This window comes from Epinephelus moara, chromosome 3 (genome assembly GCF_006386435.1).
Source record: "Epinephelus moara isolate mb chromosome 3, YSFRI_EMoa_1.0, whole genome shotgun sequence".
Classification (NCBI taxonomy): Eukaryota; Metazoa; Chordata; class Actinopteri; order Perciformes; family Serranidae; genus Epinephelus; species Epinephelus moara.
Window position 1 is genome coordinate 21981900 of NC_065508.1, and position 23931 is coordinate 22005830.

The following is a 23931-nucleotide window of genomic DNA, read 5'->3' on the forward strand; positions in this document are numbered from 1 at the left end:
ATGTGGGAGGGAGGGATGGGCGGGGGGGGGGGGGGGGGGGACCACTGACATTCTATATTACGCTCTCATGACTTTGGCTTCACTTTAATGGCTTTTATTTGACACACTACTGTGTGCTGCTGCATATAATTTTCTTTTTTCTATAACTTAGTATGTTTTCATTACTCTCTATTGTTTGTTGTTGACCTGCCACGGGACAACAAATGTGACTAAGCTCAAAACTATAATCTGGTGCAATGCATCTGATGGTGACATCTATGTTTTAAACTGTACATGGTACTTTTTAAAGAAAGCAAATAAGTGAATAAATGCAGCTCACCTGAATGTGCATTTTGATGACTGCTTTCCCAATGAGTGTTGCACCAAAAAAAGTCCAGAAGGGAACCAAAAAATGTCCGCATGTTATTCCTGCCAGGTCAAACAAGGGATTTGGAATCTGGGGGGGAACAATACGGATGATTAGACTTAATGTCGTGTAAAGTCACCTTAAAAAAAATCATATAATACAGAGAAAGTGCATGAAACAACGTGGCACAATATTTAAATCTGTACCCCATAGGCACACTTACAGAAGGTCACAGAATATCTGATATTTGTCATATGTACATTTTCTAAAATCTATTTTTTGTTCGTATGTTGACAATTCAGAGCTGTTTTTTTCCTTTGCATGATGCACAAATATCTACACACCATATCAGGGTTGGAAATAAACTTTTTGTCCACCTGCTACTGTGGCTGTTGGATTCCAAAATCTGCCAGACACTCAATTGATTACCATATTTGTCTTTTGTTTGTTTTGTCGGCAACTTCAGCAGGCACTTGCATATTTTCCCAGCACATGGCTGGTGCTAATTTCCGACCCTGATCATGATACTAATGTGACAAAATGATTTAAACTGCTAAAGCTCACAATCTGAGTACAGTGTTATGTATTTATGTCGCACCTTGATCCCAGAGAAAAGCTCTCTCACTCTGCCTTGCACAGAGACTTATGGTGAAATAACAATAAGATGGATTGATTGAAGAATATTTTACAGAAGCAAATAAACTTAATGTGTGATTTGACTTACAGAAGCGCAGGCTAAAATCCCAAAGAATCCAACCCTATGGATGAGTTTCTGCACGGCTACTTTTGCCCGGGTGGCAAAGTCCTGCAAAAGAGCAGAAGAGGGGAAAATGTGTGATTTAATTTTTTATAGACACCTGCTGATGTTTAGCTGATAGTGACCACACAGTACGCTGTATACAAGATACAGCCATCGCTTTATTCACAGGACATATCTCATCTCCCTGCTGCACAGATTTTCCCTAAACAGGAAATTGCAAAATAATTTATTCCTCTAATTATTGTTGTTAAGCTGTCATCAAACACATATAACACTGTCTTTATAAAAACAGGATTGTGTCTGACAGATCTGAACAGTTTTAAATAATTATTACTGATTCACAATTCATATGATAATTTATTCACAATTAAATTTTGGTAAATTTCAGATTTATAAGTAAATTTGTTTGGATTTAAATAATGAATTTGGCCACTGAAACATTTATTACGGGCAAAAAAGAGCAAAGATTGAGTGTTTTTCTAAGCTTTCCTGTGGACGAGGGAATATCACAGAGGTGTGTGAAATACATGTGTGTATCCGGCTGGAATGTTGTTTTTGAATTGTTTCTTTTCTTTTAAATGTGGAAACCCATTCAAACAGCATATTGACACAAACAAATTATTTAGGGTAAGATTTTAATTTGAGATAACACTGTATAATCAAAGATCTGCCTTTTGGATCTCTCCATCATCTCTGACTGTTAATGTTTCAACTTATTTATATTGTCCGTTTACTGACATTAAAACTTTCCATTTTATATTTAAAAACACGCTGGGGTCCAAATGAAACGAAATATTACTGAATAATCTGTTTGTTTTATTTTAATCTCTGCTTGTTTTTTAAATAAGTGCAAAGGCGCAGAAGCTGGAGGATTTTCTCCATCCTGTAAATGTGCCCTCTACAAAACACAATTATTGAGCAAGATAACAGCCAACAAACTAAATCATTAGATGCTCAGAAATTAGATGTGCAGCATAACAAACTGCTTCAAACTTAAAAATCTATATATTTTTAAGACCCTAACCCTAACGACCGTCAGTGATTTTCACTTGCTAAATCTAGAATTTTTGTTCCTAAACACTCCTAAGTTTAGTTGTTTCATTTCAAATGATTAAAATCTTTACAACTTGATATCTAAACATGCATGTTTTATAATTTTTGCACTGTTTTAATTTTAATTTATCCACATTTACCATAATAAATGTGAAAGGCATAAGCGAGGAGGAACTCTAGGTGGGATAAAGTTGCCTGTTTGAGTTTTTCTAACAAAAAAACCTATTTATTTATGTGACAATCAACAACTTTTTAGAGGGAAAATTATTAGTTTGGCTTTAAAAAAAAAGTGGGTTTCACAATTAAATCAAGTAAATTCACAACCATCCTGTCGATATAAATATCTATCACAGCCGAAACGCACTGATTCACCTGCCACATATTCTCAAAGAATTTGGCTCGTCCCTAAACACTCTTCTACATTCTGGGAAAGTGATAAACTGGTTTTAGCATGCCTGTATCTAACATCTCGTACAAGTTATTAACTCAATTGTCACTGGGAATGTGTGAACAGACTTTGGTCATTCCAGTGACTCACAAATTCTTGCTTTTTCTGCTGCTCTTGCCCTAACCCTCCTGACAGCTCCACAAAAGCCTCTTTTCACAGCAATGACACAGATTTTTCCCCAATATACCTTTTCTGGGAAGAGGAGCCTTAATCTGTTTGGATTCTTACCTAAACTAATTCTGGGAACATTGAGGGAACGCAGAGGAAACCCCTGATCCAGGACCTTTTTGTATTTCTGGATGACATTTTCAGTATCTAGGTAATTTATAAAAAAGATTACTTCTATTTCATGCCAGATTTGCCATTGTTGAATTAAAATGGATTGTTTTTTTGCACAGAAATTGTCTGATTCTGGGTGGAAATTGAAACTCTTAAAACAATAACTGTAATATATCAAGGACAGGGCATTTTCAGAATATTCGGTGCAAGATTTTTTTATTTTGCAGGCCTTAATATAGGAACAATTTGATCTGCTGGCAGCAGAGAATATAGATTTTACAGCCAAAAACTGCTTCCATTCGTTGTTACAATTATTTCTATATTTGTGGGAACTTATCTTGAAGTTGTTGCACTTCTTTCATGTAGAACATTAAGATTATTCTTTCTTTGCAAAGTTAATTCATTTACTGTTGTAATACTGCATTTTTTCATTCTATCAAATTCACAATCAATATTTTCAGTAATTCTATTTATGTTATATTGGATGAAATGTTTGTTTTACACAACTCTTTATTGGGGGCCGCTGTTTTTTTGGTATCTAAATAAGTATTTGTAGATTAAAGCTTGAAATGTATGTTTAATTTATCCTTACATAGAATTATGCTCATAAATTAGCTTAAATTTAAATCTGTGTCAGCTGTAACAAATGTTTATATTTGAGATTGCACTAGTAATATGAAATTATGTAATGTTTTGTGTTCACAGCATCTTTTTCTGCCTTTCAGATTAAACTACTTTTATATTTGTGAACAGAATAGCAACTATGTTAGAACCTCATCGTAATAAATTCATTATTGCAATTAAAATTCTGGAGAAAAAGGTGTATTGATTCTAGAAAATATCTTCCATTTACAAAAAAGAGAGCTGATATGAACACATAATGATGTTGGTATTACAGGAAAAACTCACCATAAGACATTTAGAAAATTGTTCATGTTTTTTCTGAACCAAATCAGTTATGTTTTCATGATATTTTGATGTTTTTCATGTGTTTCATGTACATTCATGTGCATCTTTTGCATTTTAGGATGAAACTCCCAGTTAGTGGTCTTTGAAATTATTTTAAATATCTTTGATGAATGTTTGTTGTATGTGAAGTTATCTTTTCTCACTGAAAGCATATTTTTCTCATCTAAAACAACATCAAATCAGCTGACAAAGAAACAAAAGAGAACAACTGTTATGACTCATGAACAGACAAAAAAACCCCAAGATGTTTTCTTCCAAAAAGTAAGGCCTCAGTTTCTAAAGCATCATATTAATTAAAAGAAAGAGACTCAGGAGGGGGGCTGGGAATACTCGATCATACCTAATATGGTCAACAAAACCAGTACAGTGCTGATGACATTCTTTGCGGGGTGCAACCAAGCGGACAGGAAATTTGAGAGACATGGGAGGTCGCCTAATAAGGTGGTGGTGGGGGGAGCGAAGGGACACTGAATCTGATTGGCTTACAATTTGAATTTCTGCCTCCACTAACGTCCAATCACGAAGGTTTCTCCTTGGACTAGCCTGTAGTTTTAATTCTGGCCGGTCCCAATGTGTGCACACGTGTGTGTATGTGTGTGTGTGCGTGTGTGTGTTGCTCAGCTGGTGGGAGACAGGGAGGGAAGGAATGTGTATGGTCGGTTTACAGCTGAACCGCTGAGGACCGCGTCTGGACCGGGGACACCTGACAGTGCTGCAGCGTGGACAGAACCCTGCAGAACCAATCAGTGCCTGTGAATCCCATTCATTTCCTGACATCATGACATGTGCATTGTTTACATTAGGTGCCGTAGTTTTTCTTTTGGCCCGTGCAGCATGAAAATATCACCACAGCATTAACAAAGGGTCTCCGAGGAGGTGAGGGGAGGGTGCGAAAGGGTGTGTGTACGTGTGTGTGTGTGTGAACTTGTGACACCGTGATTTACTATAGTTGAACTGTGTACTTGGACTGTCTCTCTATTCTGCATTTCTGGGACCAGGGAAGCGTCTATCTTGGATGGCTGGGGTTCAGACATCCAGACTCTGTTGTTGGCGGCTTATGGAAAATCACCATCTTTGCCAGGCAGCTTGCCAAGGGCTGCCTGTCGCCCCCCCCTCCACCTCCACCCTCCAATCCCCCACCTCCACCCCCGTCACCACCGGCCTGCAGGGCTGGGCTTAGCAGCAATTACATTTGGTAAGATCTTGTCAAGGGTGCAGCGTCATTAAAACTGTGGAGGTTTTGGTTCCAGATTTGGCTGCTCGGCACAGATGCTGCACTCGCAGTCTGCACAGTCACCCCACATGGAGCCAACCCTCTGTCTGCGGGGAACAATACCCGCATTTGATCTGTTGTTTATAGGTTCCCCCCCACTCCTTCCCATATACTTCTGACAGTCATATTAACCAATTCCTCATTTGAATAGGCAAATCAAAAGTGCTCCTCGGAAACCACATTATACCAGCTTTGTCTCTTACTATTTACAGCATGTACAGGCATGTGTTTCATGAGCACGTTTGTGTAAGAAACATTTGGAATTTATTTAAAATAAAATGGTACAACAATCACTTCAAACATAAGAGACGCACCATGCCTGTTTTGATTTAATCACAGTAAAAAATCATTAGATAAATTAATGTAATAAACGAGGAATAGCAGGGTGTTTGTCACAAACTCAGCACTTATAAAATTATGTATGACTATTAAAAATGACTCTTTATACACAGGAGCATGTCCTCTACATTTACCATGATAGTTTGTATATCTGTGGTAACAGTTGCCAGGTGATGAGTAGAAAAATCCACAGGGGAAAACCAAAGGGAGGACCGTTTTTTTTTTTTAACTTGATACAGGAACCCAAAAAAATGACAAAAAAATATATGTTTATCTCGACACTATAAATGTAAACAGTTTCAAGTGTCAGGGTTTTGAAATGACTATGATTGTGACTTTTCTTCCGTTGCCTGGTTACATTATTATATGATGTGACATCTGTTTATTTTGGATTTGCCGAAAAGCTGCTCTCTCGTAAAAAAAGTGGACTTTTCATTGTGAAAAAGCTGGCAAAGCAAACACTTTGTTTTCAGTAGTGCTGATGGGGTACAGAGTTCAAACACAGACAAAAAGCAGGCAGCGACAAGGCACTCTGCTCCATGTGGAAAATTAAAGTGTCAGACAAGGAAAAATCTATGCATAGCCTATACACAAGTCAACACCCACGCACATTTTTTCTCTCCCTCTCTCTCTCTGTTTTCTTTTTTTTTCTCAATGAAAGTCTTTCACACAGAAGACACACACATCTCCGAAAGCGGCCGCGAGCCCCCCAACACAAAGATGGCTAAAGTTCATCTCATTAACTCCTGACAAGCCCGCGCCTGCTCTCTCTGGCACAGGAAGTGGAGTGATTAAGGACTCCTGACGCAATAGAAGCTCAAGTCCCCTTTCAAGAAAAAAAAAGAAGAGCTGCGCATTCAGATCTATCCGGACGTGCGCACACACACACACACACACACACACACACACACACACACACAAAAAATGCACCCCTGAGTCCACGTTGACAAATTCTTTAACAAGCTGTGGTTAAAGGGAAGCTGGTTTTACTCTGACTCACCCCCCTCCTTTCAAACAGTTTACTGGAAATAAAGAGGGAGGAGGAGGGAGGGGGCACTTTCAGAGAAGTCACGTGACGGGGCCGGGCAAACCACAGCACAGAGAGCCTTTGAGTGCAGTAGGCCAGGGGGGAAGGCAGGCATACGCCCAGCGCAGATGGCCCTGATTTGAGTTACAGGAGATACAATCCTGGGAGTTGGCAATCAAGAATTCACAGCCTGTTAACCCTTTCCGTGCCGGATGAAAAAAAAAAAAAAAAAAAAAAAAAAGGCAGGAAATAACTTCATTATCAAGTTACAAGCAATCATGGACTCGATCCATGCGGGACACTCCGAGACGGTCTGTGTTGGCGCTGAGGATTCCTCTCCGGCACACCGAGCGTTCTGAGCTTAAGATTTAAGAGGGGGAAAAAAAAGCTGATGTTCATGACATCAGCGTCTGGAGCCGTTAGAAAAGGCATGACTTCATTATTCTTGAATAGCTCTGTTGAATGAATGAGAAAAAAAACAACCAGAGTGCTCTGCTGCTGTGCATCACGTGCACTTGTGGCAGGAAGTTGGCACGTGCAGGCTGGGAGAAATACCACTGGGTTTAAGTCAAACTGCTGGCACCTCTGTTACTTGAGCGGAGGGGACGAAGTCAGCATCTTAATCCAGCTCTGCTGCCACAGGGTGGAGAGAGAGAGAGTGTGTGTGCGTGTGTGTGGGAGAGAGTCTGTGTGTTTGGGGGGGGGGGGGGGGGGGGGGGGGGTTGAAGGGGTTTCACATCCTTCAGGACAAAATTTAACCACTTCCTGTCTCATACACAAAGATCCAGCGATACCACAGTTCCTCCAATCCAATCCCAGGGGAGTCTGTTTCCACTTTGGCCTACTACTATTGATTTTCAGCTTTCAATCAAAAAACTCTGACACAAATCCGCAGCAGATGAATGCCTCCGTCTCCACCTTAGAAAGGTGTAGAAAGGGTAAAAGGTGGAGGTGAAATCAGAGAGGTGTTGCGGGATCTCCTCGAGCGAAAGAGGGAACCCTGGGAACATCCGAGTAATAGAAAAAGCCCTGGCGAGGGAAAAAATGTTTCCGTATGTGGCAGGTCCTCGCTGGTGCTAGCAACCTGCCTCCAGATGCTGTCCAATCACATGAGCACACATTACATACATACTCGGCTGCCAGACATCATCAGAGAAAAAGCGAGAGAGAGAGCAACGCACAGCGGGAGACGAGCGGAGCGCATGAGAAAGAATAAGAGCATAAGAAGAGAGGGACAATGTCAGAGAGAGAGAGCAAGACTAAAGCTGCGTACTGAGACAGCAGCATGCAGCGTCACTTCTAATCAGCCCTCGCAGGGATGCGAGACGACCAGGCGATGCTCCTCCTGCGTCACACTGTTAGTTTATTTAGGAAAAGACGAGCAGGAGCTCCTCGATGTTGAGATGATCATTTAGACAAATTCTCCGCTTCCCCGTGCCGCCCTGTTTGTCGCGCTCTTCCACTGTCCTCACTCTTTTCTCTCAGTTTCAGTGGGAAGCGCCACTTTATCAGTAAGTGATGTCAGAGCTGCACTCTCACACATGTGGTCCGAACACCAGGGCTGCTGTCAGTGCCAACCTGCCCAGCTGTCCACAGCATTATTAACAGTGGAGCTTACAGCAGGTGCTGCACCCCTGGCCCTTGAACCAGCAGCAGGAATTCTTCTTGACACATTTTTTTGTGTGACTTCCTTGAATCAGTTTCAATATTAGTGGCTCAAAAGGTCATGTCAGTTCGCGCGTTGGGAGTCACTTAAATGCTGATACACTGATAATGAAAAGGAGCGTTGATGCAATACAGTGGAAATCGCTTGTTGTGATCACGTCTGTTCCTGTCAAATTGATGAGTGGATGATTATAATAACCGCTTTTCCCTCTTTTTATTTATTTCTGACGCAGATTACTATCTAATTGACATTTGTATATTTCTTACATGAGTATAAAGTAATGAAATGGACAGCTTTACTATTAACTGACAATTTTAAAGTACAGTGCAGCTGTTTCAGTAAGTGGGCATTGCGTGATCGGGCATTATCGATGACGAAAGCAGCTTCAACCACAGGTGGTTTCCCTGTAGGCGTTAGTTTTCTGTCTCCGTTACTTGCTGCCACAAGCTTCAAAGAGACTACATATGTCATTAAGTCCATTTAACATGGCCCCTAATTTTCCACTAATAATCAGAGTTAAGCCTAATCAGAAGAAAATGCATCATGTAACCACCTCAGTCAGAAGAGACTCACCCCATCGGGAGGAATTTGGATCGCAAACGGCCAAAATTAGTAATAGTTTTAAAAAAAAAATATTATTCTATTGTTTGACATGCTTTTTCATTGAAAATCAGATGAATGGATTGCTCCTAAAATACAATCAAAGTTTGAATTAAACTTTAAAATACTATTTATATCCAAACAGAGCTCAGGTTATAACAGTGTAAACTTGTTTTATACCTTACAGAAACAGAATATGGTGGCAACATTCTTGGCATTTAAAGACAGAAAGAGGAGCTGTGATACCAGGTGACAACATGAAAAAAACTTTTAAGTTCTATGGAACCAAATCAGTATAACTGGGGTTTCTGATTTCTAACACATACACAAACATGGCTAACATATTAATGGCACTAATTTCATCTTGTGACCAGAGGCATACTTTTTAGGCTTTTTCCCCCAGTGTAAAAGACAGCATGCAAGAACTGTACAATTCAGTAATCCTGCATGCTGGAAAGTGAAATAAATACTGAAAACAAAGTAAACACTCCTCTGAATCTCAACACCGTACCAGGATCACATGAAGTGAAAAAAAAAAAAAAAAAAAAAAAAAGAAGATAAAATTACATTTACAGTTAATCGGGGGAGTGGGTTAATATCCTGATGATAATCTCACAAATTAAGGATAAAAAAACTTGAATATTCTCTGAATTTAAAGTGGTAAATGTATGATAAAAAACCTCAATAAATTTACGAATAAATAAAATTAAATAAATAAATGAAAAAGAAAAAAAAAGAGCCGGGGAGGGAGGTAATTTTTAAATTAAAAAAGAAACAGAAAAAAAACATATAAGTTATGAATGTACAAGATTAACACTAGGATATGCACTGACACTGAAGTGGAAGATGTCTGACAAGAAAATATCACAAAATTACAATAAAAAACTTTGCTATGCCCTGAGATTATATCGTCATAAATCTGTGAGAATTTTTTTTTAGAAATTCTCTGAGATTTGAGTCACAAATTTACAAGTAAAAAACCCTTAGAAATGTTGTAAAACAACGCAAAACAAATATTATAAGCTGTAATGGTGTAACGACAGGTTGCTGTTAATAGATCACTAGATAACAGTAAAAAGTAATTTAGACAAAACTTAATTGAGGAGTATAATCTAAAATGTATGCTGATATGTTGACAATAGTAAATTGTCTATCATGCACAATAACTGACTTACATAAATAAATACATTATTTGTCTTATTTTCATACAAATTATGACTTATTGTGTTTTATTGTACTGTAAAATAAAGTAGGGCCACAGCATGGTGTGTGGTGTGTGGTGTGTTGAGGTTGATCCAACCCTGGAAAGTGAAATGGTGTTCTTGACCAAGAAAAAACACAACATAAACAAAAAACAACAACACTATTTTACATTTTTTTATTTTATATATATATATTTTTTTTTCTTTCTTGTAAATTTGTGACTTTATTTTCATAGAATTTCTGATTTTTTCTCAGAAATGTATGACTTTCTAAGGTCAAGGAATTTCCAGATTTTTATCTCAAATTTCAGACTTAAATCTCTTAAATTCAGGGGTCATTTTTGTGTAATATTACCCTCCTAACCCAGCTCAGTCTTTTTTTTTAAACTTATAAAGGCCCTAACACACTGTTGTAGTAATCCCTTGATATCTAGGATAACCCTCATTAAAAAAAACCCGGTATATTTGCTGACAGTCTGGTGCAGTCTGCTACAGTTTATTTGCAAGTACAAGAGTGAGTGAGTGTGCTGCAAAGTTCAAAACCATTTATGGCTTCAGTTGTTTTACTGCACTTGACCTGTCTGATTGTTTGACCCACGCTGTTGGAGAAAGAAAAGCATTCCTGAGGATGAAGTCTGTGTCAGGACAGACAGGTCTGATGTAAATCCTTTACAGAACCACACGCATGTTTCCCCTCATTCCTCCTCCTCCATTCATAATCACAAGAGGGTGGAAAATAAATATTTACAATGAGATGTTTGGCATTGTTGAAACATTTGCAGGGATGTTTGATATGAGAACTTTTTTTTTTTTTTCATACAGGGAATTAAGAAATGAAGGGCCGGAAATGGCGGGAACATTTCACTCGAGTGCATCATTTCTGTTCTCTTAGTCATAACGTTGTGAAAGCATTTGATACCGTTGAGACACTGAGGTGGGGCTTAGTCAGTGGTCAACACGCACGCACGCACGCACGCACGCACGCACGCACGCACGCACGCACGCACACACACACACACACGCACACACACACACACACACACACACACACTCTTCAGGGAGATTGTACTGTCCTACTTTGAAAAATACCTAAACTGTGAAGATAAATCAACGCCAGGAGAAATAAAATGGTACAAGTGCGACAGAGTAACAAAGAACAAGCACACAAGTACAAAGGAAGAAAGAGGTGGGACTGAAGTGAAGCAGGGAGAAGTAAAAGTTACAGTTTCAGAAAAAGGAGTAAAGCACAGTTTATACTTTTGTAGTAAATTGACGCTGTACCTATGTCGTAACAGACACAGTAGCTGACTTCGTAGCCTGAGGTGCACCTCCCCAGAACTGTAGCGACATGTTGCGGCACACAGACCTCTGTTCATTTTTGTGAGCTGAAAAAACCATTTCCCTCAGTGGAAACAAAGCTTTTATTTACTTTGATTTCAGATACAAGAAAAGATAAATTGTGAAGACAATAAAGCCTCCAAAAATATAGCATTTGAAATCATGTGTGTGATTTATCCTGGCTTCATCTGGGTTGAGGAGAAGTCTCCAAGGTGCAAGGCTAATTAAGTCAATGTAAACTGTTATAGGCTTGTGCTAGTAATGTTAGCATGTTGTATTTGTGGGGAAAACATGTCAAGTAAAAGACAAATGTTTTGTCTATGAAAATTGCGAGTTATAATGGAGCTGAATTTTGTGCTTTTGTTAAATATAGCAGGGATGACGTTTTTTTTGTAGGCCAACCTGGAAGTTAACATCACCCTGATTCTATTGACAAAAAGCTAAATTTTGGATTACTGTGGAAAATTAGATCTGTGGCAAACAAGAATTTCTGTTACCTGCCCTTGAACCCCTTACTGTGTTCAGTGTAATGATGCCCTGTCGTCTCATTTAGCCACTTGTTCGCAACCGCCTTTTTTAAAAACTTTAAAAATTCAATGTGTGAGATATTTATTGACGCATATTATGCCACAGAACAAAATGTCAAAGTCTCTTCAACTTGTGTTAACCACAGACTTTACTCCAGGCTTCTAACCAAAAACCCACCGATTTCAAGACAAGGCAACCGCAAGTGTTAAGCTGCGAACTCATTTCCCGGGATTTAGGGACTCTTTCCTACATGACTCTGTTAAGCCTTGTTTTATGTGTGTTTTAGGTTTGTTTTGAATCAGTCAAACTTTTACTGCACTTCACAGCAACTCATCACAGGTGCACAGAAACCTCACAAGTAGCGTTTTGAGGTGTAACTGCAGAGCAATACAGAAACATCACCACACAAGTATAAATGCTCACAATAATGCATGCCACTTGTGGCTCTGCATAGAGCACCAACTATTTTGATAATCATTTAATTGTTTCAGTCATTTTTCCTGCAAACCTGTAATATTTGCTGTTTTCCGCTTCTTAAATGTGAGAATGGGTTTTAAAGTGTTGGTTGGACATTTGAAGATGTTGCTTTGAGCTCTGGGAACTTGTGATGAGCATTTTTCACCTTTTTCTTGACATTTTATACATGAAAGGATTGTATGATTAATCATGAAACTAATTGTTGGTTGTAGCTCTACTACGTACAACTATAAATAAGCCATTAGAGGCAGAAGGAGGAGGAAGGTGTGAGGGAGGTTAGATAACAGAGGGTGATGAAGGGGCCGAAGATGATGCAGGGTGCGGTGTTTCACCTGTGCGGACTCGCCCTGGTCCAGAATCTCCTCGAACCTCTGGTAGTCCTCGTCGTCGGGGTCGGTGCCGGACAGACGTGCCGCTCGGGCCATGAAGTAAGGAGGAAGTTCTCCTATGGCTGTGCCTGCACCCTGCTCACACAGAAACACACACACACACACCCACATGTGGGGGTTTTTGGTTACTGCTGCTCAGCTGTTCATAGTTCACTGTTTACAGTACTCCCTGGTGTGACGTGCTTCTGTATATTGTTTTGGCAACACATGTGTCTGTCCCAACATGCCAATAAATCTAAATTCAACACAGCTTTTTAGAAAGAGAGTGATAGAGATGTTAGCTGTTAATTTGAATCAGTTTTATCATGTCATGGCTGATTTTAATGCCTTAAAGTGTTATTTTTATAATCATGCATTGAGTGGTTCAGTTGTAAAAGTCCTATATTTGTCTTAACATCATGCTAATTGTTATAACAACCATGCTACCACAGTTCCTTGGGGGGGTTAACGGACCAAAAATATCAATATCCACGATCCAAAGGAGCTTGCACCGCTTGACGTCTGGGATTGTGCGATCAGAGCACTTAATAGGAATAAAACGGAAAGGATTTACGAGAACGAAAATCCCACAGATTATTAAACGATCATGGAGACATAAAACACAGGCCCGGGGAAGGTGAAAAACCAGATGCCACTTCTAAACAGCATATCAACACACTGCACCGCTAACTGCGCCGCTCCAGTAGACTGTGGACATGTGGAATGCAGTGTTTCTGGAAAATTTAAGAAGTGCTAACAAGCCCAGGGGGGTCTAGAGGAACCAAGATATCAATATCTGACAGCTAAAAGGAGCTTGTAGCTATAAAGTGGTGGAGGCTGTGTGATTGAGGGGGGCTTAACAGGAAAAAAGCGGAAGTGATTTGAGGGAAATAAATCCTCGGCACTTGGTCGGTTCACCAAGTTCATACCGCCAAAACATGGAGACGGGGGGAGTGAAGGGTTGAGGGGGTGAGGGCTACAGACTTAATTAACACAATGAAAACAGCCGCCAAGAAATGCAGTGTTTTTGGAGTTGCTCACAGCTCATTACTTTAATGTTTCCAGGCACAGAGGGAGAGTAGGGGTGCAAGGGGGCTGAGAGAAGATGCTGAGGATACAGTTCGTTACAATTACAGATGGAATATGGATTATTTCAAGCCCCAAAACATCTCGAGCATCCACAGACGCACAGCGATGAAAAAAAAAAAAAAACTTAGTGGAATTCAGTTGTTTAGGTGGTACGTACACAAAATCACGGCTGCAATCTCTCTCCAAGAAGAACATAACTAACTAATCACAGCCACATTACTTGTATGTAACTGGATGGCTGAGCCAGAAGATGATTAGTGGATAGTTAGCAACCATGGCAGCGACAACAAGCCCAAACAATCATTCTCAGGAGGCGGTGCTATCCCAAAACCTGGCATCTTTAATCTGGACACCCTGTTCTCTTGTTAACACTGCAGTCTTTGATGAAATCTGCCAGTTATTTCTCATAATGGAGACGTGCCCTAATCTCCCTGGCAGCTGCTCCATTCAATAGCTCTGCCTCTGTTTGTGAGCGTGCATGCGCCTGTGTGTGTTTGTGTAGGGGGCACTGAAAGACGTCCACCTGCACAGTGGTGGCGTTTGAAGTGGAGCACTTAAGGGAGCTGCAGTAGTGGACAGAGAGGCTTCGAGAGGAAATGGACAAAGAGACGGAGAGAAAGGAGGAAAGAGAAAGGATAGAGGGGGAGAGGAAGAAGTGGTAGTGGTGGTGGTGGGGAGGGGAGGTGTCTCATGTCTCATCACCAGGCCAGGGTATCCAGAAGATGGGAAGCTGGCAGGAGGAGGAGGAGGAGGAGGAGGAGGAGGAGGAGGAATGCTGGCGTGGGTGCCTTGAAACTGTGGGTGCAACAGGTGTCTCCAACTGCAGAGTTGACAAGCCTCAGCCTGGCTGGGGTTACAGGAGTGTGGTGGTGAATCCAACAGGATTGGGTGGGGCACACACCCACAAACACAGACTCCTATATCACACCTCAGAGCGGGGAGCTGCTGCTGGTGTGGCTGTGGCTTGGCTCAGACAAAATGTAACTCGACGAACACACTGCACCAACTGATCAAACATAGTCTCTTATCTTTTTCTTTACGCGCAGGATCAGCATGCCTGGCACAGGAATTAAATGGGATTTAGATGTATTAAAGGGACAGTTGGCCCCAAAATCAAAAATACAAAGTCCTTACCTCGGACTGGGGAATATGGCCTGTAAATAATATTGAGATATTTTTAGGCTATTTCGCATTACAGGATATACATGTCTATATTCTAAACCCTCCTCTAAACTACAGTAGACTACTGAAACACTAAACAAACTACAGTTACAATATAGTTAAATAAAGTACTGTTATAATAAAGTAAATAAAGTATTTTTTATAATGAAAAAAATCAAAGCTGAACCAGTGGTTCTTTCATTCCACGGCTTGTCTCTGTCCACAAGTTCAACTTCAGGCCTATAAACTACATCCACCAACCGTATCACCGGGTGTCAGGAAGCATGCGTCTATGGCTCGTGCTCGTGACAGCATGAGATGTTAACATATATTGTGTCCTCCTCCTTAGCTAGCTCAGTGGTGCCAAGTGAGCTAGGAGTAGATGCACGTTTCCTTCTGCGCAGTGACACATGTGGGACGTGTAGTTTGTTTGAAAGGAAACAGTTCCTGGGTGAAACTGCTCACAACACTGTCTGTAGATTATCTTGAGTAACCGGGTCATAATTTCCATCGAGTTTCATTATACTGAAGAGAAGGCAGATATCTCTACGGCTGATATCACCAACACTCAACAAACCCACACAAAAACAATCTAGATTTATAACTAACACTGAAGGTAAGAGAAGAATATGTATTTTTGATTTAAGGGTGTACCATCCCTTTAAAACAGGGTGTGTCTAATTATGACGTGATGCCATTATGAGAGATTAAAGGTGAGGATCACAGTATTATTTGTTAAACGATCACTGATATTAGTTTAATATTAGTGTTTAGTTTAGAATATAAAGAAAAGGATTGGTGAATGTGAGTCATAAATAAAAGGCCTTTAGTTACATTGTAAATGTGTATTTGTGTAAATGGTATGATCATCCAAAACAATTTCACACTTTAAAAGTTACTACATGTGTATGTGTGCCCAAGCCAATTTTGCATATGTGTTTCTGTGTGTAGTTAATCTGTTACAAACAATAAGGAAGCCTAGGGGCCAATAACAGTAGAGAACAGGCAGTGAAAGGCCTGCCTGGTTCCTGTTAAACTCCTGGTAGAGAAGAAGCAGCAGAGGATGTGTATTTCCCCCTCACCTCAGCACCTTCCACATTATGCAGAACAGGGAAACAGATAACAAAGAACGATAAAAGTCATATCACGTGTCAGTGACTGAGGCAGTTCTGCCTTTCTCATGAAAAGCAGTAACAGTGAACAGTAGTTACAAAGAGGCCTATAAAGGAATGTGACTTCTAGATCACTGTGGCACATATCTGGTCTTTTCATGTGTGTGTGTGACAGCAGCACAAGCTAGTCAGTGGTTTCATGGTAACTCTGAGACATGTGTGAGTCATTGATAAACCACCACAGCCCCACTCTAAATGTGGACACCCAGGTAGTCATCTGTTCTTTGTCTAAGTCCAAGCGTTAAAACACTGGTCAGTTTAACATGCTATTTATATAGATTTCTACAAAAAATGGTAAAATGTTTCTGTTCTGTAGCTGCAAAAAGGTTGTACATTGAGAATATCTCATGTTCCTGAGCAGCCACAAGGCTGGTTAGAGGTGTGAAACCACCGACACTGCATGGGGGAAATTCTCTGTAAGGAGCCGGGGGTTTCCAAGCAAATGGGTTATCAATGAATACATTTGCACCCACAGTGTGTATGCAAATTTGAATCATTTCTAGCTTGAGCCTTTACTGGTGGAGGTGCTGCAAAAAATAATGAACAAGTAATCAACAATGATTCTAAAATTAGGGTGCGGGGAGTCTTTCACGTGGTCAGAGGGAGATCTAAAAGATTTTAGTAATTCTTTGAATTGAGGTGTTAACAGGCAGAGAACACAGATGAATTTCACCTTTTTCACCGTTCTATCACTACAGCGTGAATTGCATATTAACTAATAAAAAAAATCATAGTTTGATTTGTGCACCTAATTTGGAGTCCTTGGCATGCATAGTTTAACGCTGCCCCTTCAATTTTGTTAAGTTTCACGTTTCTACCACCCTCTTTCTAATGACACCTTTCAAAACCCACTGGATAAATTCAAAAATGCATGGCGGTCAATCTGAAAACAGGACTGTTTTTCTTAGTGCCTGAGAAACTGGCATTTGGGAGATATGAGGTTTCCACCTGACAGCAACAATATTTCAAAGCACACACACTTCTGAACGCTGGTCAAAGCTGTGGCGAATTTGCAAGGTCAACGCAGACTGCGACCAAAACTGAACCATGAGAAATGTTTATAAAAGCTTAACTGTGTGCAGATCCTGTAATCGCCTGCTCTTTAGCTGCTCCGGGCGGTAGGGCTGCACAATATGTTGTTTTTCTATCGTCGTAGTTATGTTGCACTATAAACACATTGTGAAAGACTGTGACATACACCCAAGGACTTGGTAAGTTAATTGAAAGAGTAAGAGTAGTAAAGTGCACTTTAAAATTAAAATTTAACCATCATTCTTTTTTTTTTTACTGGTGCCTCTTGTGTACAGTTTAACAGGGTTCAAACTCAAAATGCAAAATTGAATTAGGGATGCACGCGATTTGACGTCTAAACGATTAAACGTCCTCCCCCTCGCTAGTTGGCACCAGAAATACAAGGCCGCTTAACTGTCATGCAGTCGCCCGCCACTAGTGGGTGGCGGCTTCTATTACTGTGGGAACGGTGGGAGCACGGTGGGAAATTGGAGAGATGTCCTCTCACCCAGTAAACTGAAGAAGAGCAAAACTGACCTATAGACATGCATTGCCAGCCAAAAATATTCTGGTGTTGATTTTATTCTGAGCAATTTAATTACGATGACTTGATAAACAAAGACAGCGCTATGTGGTGCATTTGAATTTTAAGGACTTCTTCAAGGTATTCCTGAACTTGATTTTCCGCCTAAAAATTCAAGCACTTCCAGGATCTCTAACAAACCCTGGTTCAGTCTTTTAATCTGTTCAATAAAAAAATGTTGAAAATAATTTCACTGCACATTTTTAATTCAATGCAATTTGTTGTATTTCAGCAGCGTACTGACAAAGTACACTTTATCTATTTATTTATTTATTGCAACTAACATCATTATTGCGATACTCAAAAACACTATCACATATTTGTCTCATGTCATGCAGCCCTACCAGCCTACAGTATACACAGCCAGTGTATAACAGTCACTCACCCACATGCAAGCTTCCAGGCGGACTTTGGACATGATGGTCCACAGAGAGATGCTTCCCTGGATGACAGCTGACTCCACCAACCCGTCCGCCCCTGTGGCCTCCACGCCCACCTGCTCCGCATCAGAGCTTGTTGCTGGTGCGCTCTGCTGGGGACAGACTATTTGGTCTGGATAGGGAGGTTCGGGGAAATCCACTGAGCCACATTCATAGGCTGCCAAGGTCACTGATGCTATGTGTGGTCCCTGAGAAACAAACAGACAGGCGGAGAAAAAGGAAGATGAAGAGAAAAAGAGATGAGTGGGAGGTGTGAGTCCACCTGTTGGAAGTAGTTTTGAGTCAGAGGAAGACCCCTTTGTTATTAGCATAGGAAGAAATAGACAAACATGAGTCAAATACTGATTGACAACATGAAGACAGTTATATGTGGGCCACCAGTAGGCTGTGCCTCTGGAACACTTCCTCTGCTTTTCACTATAAACCAGCATCAAGAGTGGATATGCCTTCTGCTTTCCTCTCTGTATGAGTTAAACAGGCCATTAGGAAATGGAGAAAAACACACAACTGTAATTAAGCTGGAGCGTTAAGCTGCTTCATGTTGTTTCACAGCCTACGGGAGAAGTGTCAACGGATAAAGAGTGGAGGGCCCCGGGTGGAAACAATCAAGGATGGAAACCAAAGCTGGGGAGTAGAAACCATTTGGTGTGCACACACTCACCACACACACACACACTTGTATATTTATTCGCTCAAACAAATGAACCTCAAAGACACAAAGAAAGGCAAGCTAAAAAACATGTAGTGTTCAAGAGCACGGGGGATGATTTTTTCCCACCTTTCCCAGGTGATGTGCACACACAACAGAGTGCAGCCATCTGCCCACAGGAGGGCAATAATAATGAAGAAAAGAGCAGCGGAAAAAGAAGCAGGATCTAAAAGTCTCCAGACAGAATTTATTAATGTTTGACTTCTTCTCTTGTAAGAATGAGACATTAGCATACTTAAGGACCCGCTGTCTTTGATAGGGCCTGGTCTGGTTTACATTTCTGGCTCTTGTTTATTTACTCACTTCAATTAGGCTTCCAGTGAGAAAACAGAGGAATCAAAGGAAGGACGAGAAGTGCAGGTTGGATTTCTTGTGGTGTGGTGAAAGTTTATTGAGCTGCCAGCTTTGTGTTCTTGTTCAAACCCGAAAACAAGTCATCCCAATATCCACAACGCCGCCGAGTAGGGAGACTCCTAGGGCCACACACACACATACTCACAATTAAACTCAATTACACGGAAATACAAAAACGAACATATAAAGAGGAGAAAATTCCATTTCAACACCCTTCTGGCACTTTGAAATAAAGAACCAGCATTGGTCATTTGAAGCCTCCTTTTTCTCATTGTACCTCTATTATTTTAAACATAAGAAATTCCTCACATAATACTTTTAAAAATATACCCTAAAGGAATATTCACTCCCCAAATAATCATTTGTATATTAATTTGTCACCCTTTATTACGTTGACTTTGGGTAGAAAACTTGATGGATGATGGATTAAACATGGGTTAAATAAAGAGACCAACGGTAAAATATACCACAACGTCCATTTACAAACTCTCACAAAACTCACACAGTATAATTTAAATCTCATTTATTGAGTCGTATGCTCCGCACTTCCCAAAAAGAAAGCTCTTTCCGACCGGAAGCTAAACTACAGGTGAAATGCATCTATGCTCTCTTCAAAGCCAGATAAAAACAGCAATTTAACCTCACTAAACAAATAAACTGCAGGTATACCGCTGCTGTGTGACCTTGTGATTTTGTCCAGTCACCACAACTTTATAGCAAATTTGTCTATGTAACACAGCTGTGTGCAGTCTAGTGATTCGCTCATCCCCTCATGCCCTTCGGCCTGTTAACCGCTGCTGTAGGGCTTCGGCCCAAGTGGCGATGAGTCGGGATGGGATCACACTGTGCTGTGTTAGCTCATGCTAACCGTGCAGAGAGAGGAGGAAAGTGGCTCACAGAGACGATCCCAAGGCACTGATTCGAACTCGTCCCAACTCATCAACAGCTGGTGGCTTGCAATCAGCTGTTGCTGCCCCCCACCCATCCACTTCATCATCATAAATAGATTGTATTTCTGTGGGAAATGCTGAACACTCATAATTATAGGCTCTGAATCAAAGACAGAACATTGCAGTTTTTTAGAAAAACTGCCGTAAAATCAGGCATTTCAGGCAGCAATCCCAAAAAGAGCCCCCCAAAACACCGGAGGGACTGACAAATGGTCATGTAGGGGGGGGGTGAAGTATTCTTTTAAATGGCTGACTTCCATTTAACAGACCTTATTTGAAGGGTGATTTCATGCAGCACACCTGTTTTAAAGAGTAATTTAATTTCCTATTTAGGTCAAAGACGTGAGCAAGAGCTTGCTTAACAGAACAAGGTACAAAAAGTTCCTCTGAAATCTGTTATTCCTGCAGCACAATTTCACTTATCAAAGTTTGTTGTCTGAGAGGAACAAGGAAACGCTGCAGCTGACTATTCTACACTGAGTCATTATGACAATACGGTTATTAGGTAAAGCGAACAGGATCTAGTCGGGAAGAAAAGGTCATGCAACTTTGCATTTCCTCTGTTAAGAACCCATGTTACGCAGTGAACAATCATCTAGATGGATCTGAAATGACAGAGATTATCAAACAAGTCAGTAACACTCGTGTGATCCCTGCAAATAAAGGCAGGTCCTCAGAGTGGGGCCAATGTAAGCAGGCCCTGTGTACTCTGTCTATTCTGTCTGTTTACATTCATGCGTATTTGTGCAAAGACAGGGTGCTCCCAGTGACGCACGCAAATGTGCGTTTGGCATTGCGCAATGTAGCACCACAGCAATCTGGCAAACCTGGGGTGGGGCTGGAACTTCCGGAGCTGCATAGGACAAAGCAGGACGGGACAGGACGGAGTGTGGGTGGGCAGGACAGTGGCGTGTGAGGCAACAGGAAACAGAAATGTCTTCTCAAGGAACAATGTACTCCCTTTAGATGACACAGATTAGTTTCTGTACACACAGTATTAGTAACCATGCTGAGTCACATGTACATTAATAATTTATAAAAGCACCATCCAGGACTTTGAGATATAAGATGTAACTTTTCTGCATTAAAATGTCTAAAAAGGACTTGAACAATGTTATACACTTTAAGTTGTGTGCTTGTGTATCCCGAATATATCACAATGTTCAAACCCAGAGGAGGAAGAGGCCTCTACGGATAATTCAGCTCCCGGTAAAAACCTCAACATCTGGATCTTAAGTTATCAGAGAGAAAAGGGGAGCACACATTAGCAGGTGCTAGGCTGGCCCCTTTATCAAAGAAACATTGATTATTTTTTTAACTAGAAACTACTTTATTCAGTGTTTTTATTGATTTTAATCACGTGGGACATTTGTTTTGGAGAGGAGGAGACCGCTGCAGATAATTCGGCTACCAGAAAAAAAAAACTTCAACAATAAACACTGAAAAAAATCCTAACTGGGAGGAACCCACTGCAATGGCGGCATTACTCTGACTTTTGTTATTGTATTCACAGAGATCCCTAGCAGCAGAAAATCAATACTGAAAGTTTAAAGGGAAAACATCAGGTTTTTTACACACTTGTTTTCTTACAAAAGCAAAAGACAAATGGAAAAATCTTCAGTGACCCAGAGGGAGAAGTCAAGAAACTCCCAGTCCCTACCCAGTCAGGCTGGATACTCCCAGGCCTCACATCCTCCCAACTAACTCTCCGGTGGGATCACACTGCCCCGACATCCACACACACCCCATGCACACAGACCGACTCCTCAAGCAGAAGGCTTGTGTGGCCAAGAAACACTATATTCCTCTTGCTCACACCTTCCAACTCTATCTCAGGTAATGTGTGTTTACCAAACACACACGGACAGCCTGCCAACAGAGAGCGTTGCGTGACTCTGAGTACCCTGCTCTCTCTCCCTCTCTCTCTCTCTCTCTCCGTCTGATGCTGTGTCACTGCTTCTCAGCTTACACAAAAGCCCAGTCCTCTGTTGTCCAGGTGACTCACCGCTAATGTGCAGCCCAGCCCCCAACAGGTAGCTGCTTTGTCTCACTTTGTTTCTGACTTTATGACACACACGGACAAACAGGCACACATCATCTCCTAAAAGGCACGGATGATGATTAATATCACAGGAAAACTACACAGTGGAGGAAGTACTTTTTTCCTCTCTGAGAGAAACCATTGTTCCATCTTATACACTGTTTACTATAAACAAAGTCGTGGTGAGGGTTTATGTGTGTGTGTGTTGAAATAACTATTCCACCTCATAACTGCATCTAATTTGAGATTTGCCGAATGCTGATGATGTTTGCAGCCACTAAAATACACATCAGTACTGACAGAGGCACAAAGTTCCTCTCTCCGACCCGATGGGATCCACAATGGAGGCAACATTGCTGGCATTCCTGTGGCGACCTGCAGAAACCAACGCCTGGCCTCCAAATCAAGTGGGATCCCCACTCCTGGGTATGAGTACATCCACGCAGACTCTGAGGAGACACACACAGTTTGGATCTGGTGATAAAGTATGTCTGTGTGTGTGTGTTGGCAAAGTATGGTCACTACTACATCTTACTGGTACTCTTGAAATTTAAGTCTTGTCTGGAGCAACATCCTTGTATTTTAAAGTGGTGTTATTTATTTGCAGGAAGAGCTGTTTGTCCTACTTTATTTCTTTTTTTAATCAGCTCAAACTGAAGACCAATTTATAATTTCCATATCCGCATGGGTCTGTGTGGACTGTGCGAAGCCCAAATTCTGTGATTGTGTGGCCTGCACATGCTCCAGTTAATCTCTTGTTCCACACTCCAGTCCAGTTGGTGGTGTATGCACCTCTAGCTGGTACTCTCATTAAGCGGTCGCACACTGTATTTTCTCTTTTTGCGTTTTTTTTACTTGTTCAGTCCAAAACAACAAACACTGGAGCTTTTCATTGTCATGAGTTCACCATATCCTTTGTGTGTTCCTGAAAACATCTGAGGCAAGAAATAAGCCATGCAGCTGCCAAATCTGTCCTTATAGATTTACAACGCTTAGTTCAATTTTTTTTCCAGAATTTCCAGAGGCAGACTGTCATGCCACACACTGATTTGCATTAAGTAGCGTAGAATTAATTTCATCCAAATAAGAATGAGAACAAATTGAAACACAATGCTGCGCTACCAGAATGCACTGCACTGCTTCTCACATAGACAACAAATGGGAAGCATGGAAATGATGGATCCTGTGGACACGTACCAAAGCACTACACAAGGCCCTGAAGCTAGGGCTGCACAATAGGAAATAAAAACATATTGCAGTTTTTTTTTTTGATAGATTTTGCAATTGCGATATGACTCATGATATTATGGATATTATGAGAAAGGTAAGTTTTACATTTCATTTTCACTGAAAAAAATATAACTAGAATTACCACCTTGCGGCCGTATGCCTCATCATCATCATACCCCATTCATCACTTTATCCTATTAAACATTTGTATGAAATTTTGTCATAAGTAGCGTATTAATTCTTGAGCTATGGCCAAAACATATGTTGACCTTTGACCACCAAATTTCAATTAGTTTATTCTTCAGTCCACACAGACATTTGTGTCAAATCTGAAGAAACTCCCTCAAGGTGTTCTTGAGATATCGCGTTCACGAGAACGAGACAGATGCAAGGTCACAGTGACCTTGATCATTGACCTCCAAAATCTGACGTTCACTTACGACTGTGCAAAATTTGAAGAAATTCTAGGGCATCGGTGACTTAGTGGTAGAGCAGGCCCGGGTTCGAATCCAGCCTGT

The 23931-nt window shown here is 40.8% G+C and overlaps 1 protein-coding gene across 1 annotated transcript in view; it reads right to left on the bottom strand.

Moving 5' to 3' along the window:
- The window catches only part of LOC126388148 (vacuole membrane protein 1-like), a 95113-nt gene that overhangs the window by 41401 nt on the left and 29781 nt on the right, over positions 1 to 23931 (bottom strand). The window contains exons 5-8 of the mRNA XM_050041060.1: positions 18075 to 18317; positions 12638 to 12769; positions 1071 to 1151; positions 320 to 436 (exon numbers count right to left, since the gene is read on the bottom strand). Of these exons, the coding sequence (XP_049897017.1) occupies positions 320 to 436; positions 1071 to 1151; positions 12638 to 12769; positions 18075 to 18317 (573 nt within the window). The remainder of the gene's footprint in view (positions 1 to 319; positions 437 to 1070; positions 1152 to 12637; positions 12770 to 18074; positions 18318 to 23931) is intronic.